Source organism: Lepus europaeus, chromosome 13 (assembly GCF_033115175.1).
Source record: "Lepus europaeus isolate LE1 chromosome 13, mLepTim1.pri, whole genome shotgun sequence".
Taxonomy (NCBI): Eukaryota; Metazoa; Chordata; class Mammalia; order Lagomorpha; family Leporidae; genus Lepus; species Lepus europaeus.
The window spans coordinates 57212894-57221073 of NC_084839.1; the positions used below are offsets into that span (position 1 = coordinate 57212894).

At 47.6% G+C, this 8180-nt stretch overlaps 1 protein-coding gene across 1 annotated transcript; it reads left to right on the forward strand.

Annotated features, from left to right (window-relative positions):
• The first annotated feature begins 263 nt into the window (after positions 1-263).
• C13H2orf74 (chromosome 13 C2orf74 homolog) lies at positions 264-2023 on the forward strand. Its single transcript, XM_062208689.1, has 4 exons — positions 264-358; positions 578-691; positions 969-1131; positions 1768-2023. Exons 1-4 carry the CDS (start codon positions 264-266, stop codon positions 1969-1971), a joined length of 576 nt encoding a protein of 191 aa, XP_062064673.1. The 3' UTR covers positions 1972-2023.
• The last annotated feature ends 6157 nt before the right edge of the window (positions 2024-8180 follow it).

Here is an 8180-nt window from a genome sequence, read left to right on the forward strand (position 1 = left end):
GTCCCAGCTCAGTCTCCCCTCTGGCCACCTCAGTCCCCACCACATGTATGGAGAGAAATTAGCCAGTGTGAGTCGACTGCACTGACAAAAGTAGAGAATCTGTTAAGAAGCTGAACTGATCACAAGAGCAACAGTGAAAATAGCCTTTTATTCCTGTGTTTCTAGAAAAGCTAAGCAACAAGAAACTGCGTTCGAACTGGGCTGGAGAGGAGTATTTGGGCAGTCTGCTGGCTGTGAGAGTGGACGCGTCTTCTAGCTACCCTATGAGCTTTGAAACCACGGCATTCTCTTTCTTCGTCCTGCTTCTGATTTGCCTCATTTGCATCCTCCTTTTATTGGTGGTTTTTTTATATAAATGGTATAAGTCCATGCTGATAAATTGGGATCAGATTTCAAGTCACACTAGCAAATGTATCTAGAAGTAACGTAAGAGGATTTAAGATAGAACGAGTAATAGCGCCATGGCTATCTATCTCCTCTCTCCGGGTCAGGGAGTAGAAATGCTGATGAGCTCCTGTTCCACAGGGAAATCCTGACTCCCAGAATGCTCATGATGGTTCTGCTCCTTTGCTTACAGTTTCCAAAGCAAGAAACGTGAAGAGACAGACAAAGTGCCGTGCGCAGATGCTAACGGAGGGGAAGAGTGCTCAGCTGCCACTGTGGGGCCGAACGCCCCGGGGGACCAGGAGAAGTGAGTCTGTCCCTGCAGCCGCCCCTGCAGAATAGAGGTGGAGTTCTGTCATCAGTTATAATATATTTTTTGTTTGTAAGAGAAGAGGAGTTGAATGTTGGCGGGCCTTGCAGAGCTGTTCAGTATTACGTATATATGCTATTTTTTTTAGCAGTTGTGTCTGAGCAGCATCATGTTAAAATAATTTTTGGAAAAAAAAAAAATCACAAGAGACCTGTGCCGTGTGGTGGCAGTGCCCGAGATGCATGCATTTTTAAAACCCTCATTGATTTCCCAGGATCCTGAGGCAAATGGTGGACTTGAACCCACCAGTGAGGCCCGGCATTCTTGTCCAGAGACGGAGCAGGGAAGTGGTGAACTTTGAGAACAGAGACGATGTGGAGGCAGAGGAGGAGGACAAAGCCAAAGACCCTGAGAATGCCGAAGAAGCCAATCAAGAGGTGATTGCTCTCCTGCTGCCGGGGCAGTTTGGGATTTACGTTCGATTGGAAAGCGCGATGTAATTTAGGCTGGCACCTGGAGTGAGTCCAGGGGCGGTGAGTCATTGAAACCCTTCTCCTCCTTGGCCTATCGGTTCATGTCATTAAACCCATGACACCTGCCGGGCCTGGAGGCTTGCTAGTTCTTCATTCTTCATTTTGTTTTCCTGGCATCCCCAGATCTTAGAGCTTGTGAAAGACCTTGGAGATCCTCTGGGGACCCAGCCCTCTCAGGTTACACGTGAGAAGTTGAAGTGAATTGCTGGCTTCTCACAGAGGCGGAGCGCGGGAGCAGACCCCAGGTCCCTGCTCCGGCTCCAGGCTTCTCAGCAGCTCAGTCCTTGCCAGGCCTGCTGAGCGCTGTGTCCACAGCTCCCTAGGCTCTCCCGCCACTCTCGGGTTTCACTGCTGCACACAGAGAAAGGTGTCACCGCGGGGTATTTGAATATTGTCATGGTGGGCTTTTATAACCATAGAAATCTGAAACTGGGATCCTGACGGATGGCCGCTGCTTTCCTATGTCCTTAGAGTCGCAGTTGCTGTTCTTCCTTAAGAATGGACGTTCAACCCATATTTTTGAAAAGCAGGGCCTGCTAGGTTCGTGAGTTGATCTTTTGCACGCTTTGTCCCATTCCGTTGCAGAAAACACACTTACCTGTCAGCAGAACTCCCTCAGCTTTGGAAAATCACAAGAGACCTCTAAAAGGGGTGACCTTCTCTAGGGAGGTGATTGTTGTGGATCTTGGGAATGAATACCCTGCGCCCCGAAGCTATACTCGAGAGCACAAGGAGAGGAAATGAGGCTCAGGGCCGAGAGGGAAGGAAACGTGACCTTTGACAAACTTTGCAATGACGGAAGGTACTAAGTCCTGCGGAAATAGCAACATGAGAGGAATTAACAAACACAGATGGCGTTTTACCTTTGTGTACAAAGTGGGCTGCGTGCAAAATTCTGTAAGGAAAATGCTCAGAACTTGAATATAGTTTTTTAAAAACTCAAATCTGAGTTCAAGAAATTGATTATATTAAATGTCCTTAAAATTCTCTCTACCCAAACACTGTTCTCATTTGTGGATGACATCTTTGGCGTTTGCACTGACATCTGTTAGCGCCTATTCAAGGGCATCTGTGAAGCTGTACGTGTTCTGGATGCTCTGACGCCAGGCATTCGTGACCCAATAACATTGTAGCTGCCATTCTGGAAACTTCGAGAAACTGGGTCCAGGGTCTCTACTGCAGAATCCCCATTGAACTGAGTCCTGCTTTTTACAGATGATACAGCATACAGTGCGCCACCACCAACAGAGCTTCCTGTCACTTTAGGCAAGCCCTACACAGTTCTTGATTTCGGTAGTTCAACGGTGGCTGTGCATCTGTGTGGATCACCAGTAGAGACCGTTACAGTACCATCCAAGCATTGCAGTAAACGTTTGTGCAACGTGTAAGGGTCTATGACAGACATAAAAAGCAGACAGTGTAGCACTGGGTTCCGGGAGCCAGCGCTCTGTCGCCTATATGCTAAGGTCCCAGGCGGTCGATGAGCAGTTGGGATGACTCCTGATACATGCCTCCTGCTAAGCACGGTGCACTGATGCCCTTGGGTGGGAGGGGCTCCCTGAGGACCGTGCCCTCTGCTGTGAGGAGGAAAAAGGACTCAGCCCAACAAACAGGTAATAAAAGCAGATGGGGAAAGAAGGCCTGAGCCGAGGCAAAGAGGTGAGGTGTGTGTTGCGGATGCTCGGGGTCAGGTTGGTGTGGAGAGTTGGGCAGCGGTGGGAAGGAGGGCAGTGGGAGGGTTCCTGTGAGCACTGCAGGCTGGCGGTGCAGGGTAGCCCCGGGCAAGAGGGTTAGCCTCCAGCGGTTCTCTGTAAGCATGTAGAATTTGGCCTTCCACTTAGTGATACATGTTAAATTTTCACTTTTTGTTATAAAATGCACAAAAAATTTATCATCTGCGATGCTTTGACTGTACCCTCCAAGGGTCTGTTGCTGAAGGCCTGGGCCCCAGTGTGGCGATGCTAGGGCGGCAGAACCCTTAAGACGTGGGGCCTGGTGGGAGGTGGTGAGGTCACGGGGTGCCGCCTCAGAAGGGATGCTCGCTGGTCTTGGGAGTGCGTGAGCTCTCAAGAGAGCGGGTGGTTACAGAGTGAGGCCCTGCTCTGCTTGGCCCCAAAGGCGTTTCCCTTTTGCTTCTCCACCAGATTATTATACAGCCAGGGGTCCCTCACCCGGGTGCTGGTGCTGTGCTGCTTGGGCCTTCCAGCGGCCAGAACTGTGAGCCAAACCAACCTCCTTGGAAGGCTCCCGGTCTCGGGTACCTTGTCCTAGCGCCAAAGGCGGCCTAAGACGCCACGGGCACTGTCTGTAGGTGTGCAGGTCCGTAGAATGACGGACGTTCACGCTGTGGTGCAGCCGTCCTCATAGCCACCCACAGAATGCTTCTCGTCTTGCACAACAAAACCCTGGACCCGCTAAGCACTGAGCTCCCCGCTCCTGCTTCTATGTCCCTGGAGACCACGCTTCTGCTTTGCGTGAACTTGACTCCTTCAGGAAACTCATGTAAGTGGATTCCTACATGCAGGAGGGCTTCAAAAAGTTTGTGGAAAATGGAATTAAAATTTAGTTTATTCTGGTGCAAAAAAAGGGAGGTCCATGCACATTTTTTTGTAATATGCGTTTTTCATGAACTTTTCGACCTATGCGTGTGTCCTCCTGTGGCTGGCTTGTTTCACTTAGCATAACGTCCTCAAGGTTCACCCATGTGCCAGGTTAGTCTTTCCTTTTAAGCCGGCATAGCGTTCCGTTTGCATGGAGGTGTTACCACTTGTGTTTAGCCCGTCATCTGTGGATGGATGCCTTGGTTGCTTCTATCATTTGGTTATTATAAATGCTGCTATGAATATTTGAAATTTTAATCAAAGAAAGTTCAGACTTACTAGATAACAATTTATAGCTGTGTGTTCCTGTATGGTTTCCTGGTTTCATAACCCATATCTACATTTGTGTTTATGGAACCATATCACTTTGTCACAGCTGATGAGAAAAGAATAGAGGAGGAATTAACACCTCAATGGTGCCTCTTTGTCGAGGTCAGTTTCCTGGTGACTGATTATACTCACCACGGTTTTATAATAGAAAATGGTGGGAAAATTGACCATCAGTGCCCAGAATGCTATAGGCCCGTGGAATTCCAGAAAGTGGTCAGTATCAAGACTATAATGTGAGGGGCTGGCGCTATGGCGCAGCGGGTTAGAGCTCCAACCTGCAGTGCCGGCATCCCATATGGGCACCAGTTCAAGTCCCAGCTGCTCCACTTCTGATTCAGCTCTCTGCTATGGCCTGGGAAAGGAGTGCAAGATGGCCCAAGTCCTTGGGCTCCTAAACCCACGTGGAAGACCCAGAAGAAGATCCTGGATCCTGGCTTCAGATCAGCTCAGCTCTGGCCGTTGCAGTCATTTGGGAAGTAAACCAGCAAATGGAAGACCCCTCTCTCTCTCTGGCTCTACCTCTCCCTGTAACTCTTTCAAATAAATAAAATAAATGTTAAAAAAAAAAAAAGACTATAATGTGAGCAGCAGTGCAGTCAAATGGAATAGTAGCTTCTGGTACTAAATTTTTGTTTTGTTTACGATGTATTTATTTTACTTGAAAGAGTAACAGAGAGGCGGAGGCAGGGATAGAGAGGTGTCTTCCACCCACCTTGTCATTTATCCCCTAATTGGTAATGTTCATTTTAATTTTTAGCATTTTGTTAAGATGGTGTCTGTCAGATTTCTCTACTGGGTAAAGTTAGCATTTTTTACTTTTTAAATTAATAACAAAAGTTGGCATTCTACTGAAAGGTAGTGTTTTCCTTCTATTTATTTGTTCATTCATTCAAGCTATCAGAATGAATTCTAAGACTCTCGTTTTATTCAGTGGATTGTGACCCTTCCTGTTACTGTGATTATTTATTTTTTCATGAATGGATTTTGATATTATTTAATGAGTGGCATTTTTATGCAGGAATATACAAGCGTACTTGAAAAGGTTCATGGGTAATGGAATTAAATGATACGTTTGTTTTAGTGCAAAACAATTTGAAATCTTGAGTAGTTTTTTTCATAACATGCATTTTCCAAGAATTTTTGAAGCGGCCATGTGTACAGTCATTTTCATCGTAGGCATTCTCAGGATAGCACGTCGGGGAACAGGCCAGCCGGACACAGGCATGTCTTGTAGGTGGCCTCTAGATGTCCAGGCGCGCTGGGTCACAGCCGTGTGCCGAGCCTCTCAGCGGACAGCACAGCCTGCTCAGGGCGGACCTGTGCGGCACAGCCGGCTGCCACCCAGGCCAGTCACCGGCGTGCACAGCCGCCCATGTGCTAGCAAAACAAGCACCGAGTTTCCAGCAAGAAGAGGACAGACAATTCAGTCTTTCAAAGTTATCTAAAAATGAAGCCCCCGAGGTGGAAGAAGCCTTGACGTTTCCACTTAGGATTCCAGCGGGTCCCTTCCTGTGTCTCTTCGGAGCTGCTGTCATCCTGGACGTGTTCACAGATCCTCACTCTAATCCACAGGCTGCCGCCATACCCTCTTGTCTGCCATGATCAAAACTAGGCACCAGCGCAGGACTCCCTGAGCGGCATCCAGAGATGGGGCGAACATGAACACTGCCCAGGTCAGTAAGTGTCTTTCCATAGAGAATGTGTGAGGGGCTGGCAGTAATTACTTTTTGATGCTCCAATGTCCCAAATACAGGGTACACTCAGAAGTTAATGGCAGGGGCCGGTGCTGTGGTGCAGTGGATTAACACCTCGGCCTGAAGCGCCGGCATCCCATATGGGTGCCAGTTCTAGTCCCAGCTGCTCCACTTCCTATCCAGATCTCTGCTATGACCTGGGAAAGCAGTAGAGAATGGCCCAAGTCCTTGGGCCCCTGTACTCACATGGAAGACCCAGAAGAAGCTCCTGTCTCCTGGCTTCGGATCGGTGCAGCTCCGGCCATTGCAGCCAATTGGGGAGTGAACCAGCAGATGGAACACTCACTCTCTCTCTCTCTCTCTCTCTCTCTCTCTTCTCTCTGTGTAACTCTTTCAAATATTTTTTTAAAGAAGTTAATGGCAAATGCATATGATTAAAAAATGCATGCATTTCAACATTTCTTGCACCAAAGTGCAATAAAATACATTTTACTTCCATTTCCCATGATCTTTCTGAAGTTCCCCTGTGTCCTTAAGATTTATTGTCATTATTCCTTGAGCCTTTTCTTATTTTCTTTTTAAAGATGTTCCAGGATCCTCTTTTGCCTTCTTTGTCTCAGCCTTGGAATCACATGTTTCTCTGGTAGAAATGGTATTCAGAACCCAAGGCCTGTGCACAAGCTATGCCCACTGCTCCTAGACTGTCACTGTTTCTAGGTTGTCAGTTGACAGAGGTAGAAAATGCAGGTATGTATAATTACAGGTATGTACAAACACACACCTATCTACAGATGTAGATGTATGTATTAATTATCTATTGTGGAATCAATTATTCCAGAACTTAGTAACTTAGATAATAATTTTGCATCATCCCTTATGGCTTATGTGGGCCAGGCATTCCACCTGGGCACAGTAGGGATGGCTTGTCTGTGCTTCGCAATGGTTGTGTCTTTAGAGTTAGAGGATGGGGGGGTGGTCACCAGCTTGTTCCCTCACACGCGCAGCAGTCCCTGCTGACTCTGTCAGGAGCCGTGGCCGGGCACCTGCCGTGGCCTGGCCACTTGACTTGCTCTTCCTCGTGAAGTGACTGCCTTCCAAGGGGAAGTACTGAGAGACAGAGATAGACCAGAGAACAAGGGGAATGCTGCTTCCTTTTCACAGCCTGGCCTTGGGAGTCACCCAGCACCACTGTGCCGTATGGGTTAGAAGCAGTTCACCAAGGCCAGCCCACATGCAGGATCAAGGAGATTATACTTTACCTTATGAAGGGAAACGTGTTGTTAAAAAAAGCTGTGGACTGCAATATCCACCTTGGTAGCTGTCCTTATAAAAGACCATGAGCTCTTACAGTTGGGACCTTACTGTTGGGTTAAAATTCCACCCAACAGTTTAGTCCAGTTGTACCCCCTTCATATTTGCCACCCTCTTCCCTAATGAGAAACCCAGCTTCCCTGAGGCTCACCTTATTCACTGCTCTGTTGAGACTCTTGTGTCACAATTCCAACAAACACAGGGCCAGGTTTCCCTGGCTCCAGCACCACCAATTTCAGAGACTGAAATTGAAAACTGAAACTGAGTTGTGGACATCATAACACTTTACCCATAAATATTTCCACATGCATCTCCAGAGAATAGAACATTGTCCTTTGTAACCAAAAATACTGTGATCAGATAGTCAAAGATTAATCCATTATCTTTAAGAAAAAAAAAAGATTTATTTGAAAGTCAGAGTTACTCAGAGAGGAAGAGAGGCAGAGAAGGGAGAGAAAGGTCTTCCATCCACTGGTTCACTCCTCAGATGGCTGCAATGGCTGGAGCTGCACCCATCCAAAGCCAGGATCCAGGAGCTTCTTCTGGGTCTCCCACTCAGGTGCAGGGGCCCAAAGACTTGGGCCATTCTCTACTGCTTTCCCAGGTCATAGCAGAGAGCTGGATTGGAAGTGGAGCAGCCAGGACTTGAACCAGCACCCACATGGGATGCCAGCAAGGCAGGTGGAGGCTCCACCCATTACGCCACAGCACTGGCCTGATGCACTATCTAATATGGAGTTATGTCATTTTTATTTTTTTTGACAGGGGAGCTAATGTTAGAACATTTCGTTGCATTTCGTAGTCACATCTCTTCAGTCTTCATTTGCCACACATAAGATGGATTTTTAAGTGTCCAGGCCAGACCCAGTTTGCAGAATTTGCCTCAATTAGGTTTCTCCTGGCTGTTTTCTCTTGCTTAGGCTCAGTGGAAGCATTTGGGGTGGAACATTACACAGGTGTACTATTCACAGCGAAGTGCACACTTCTCTGTGCCATTGTGGGTGATGCTGTGTGCAGT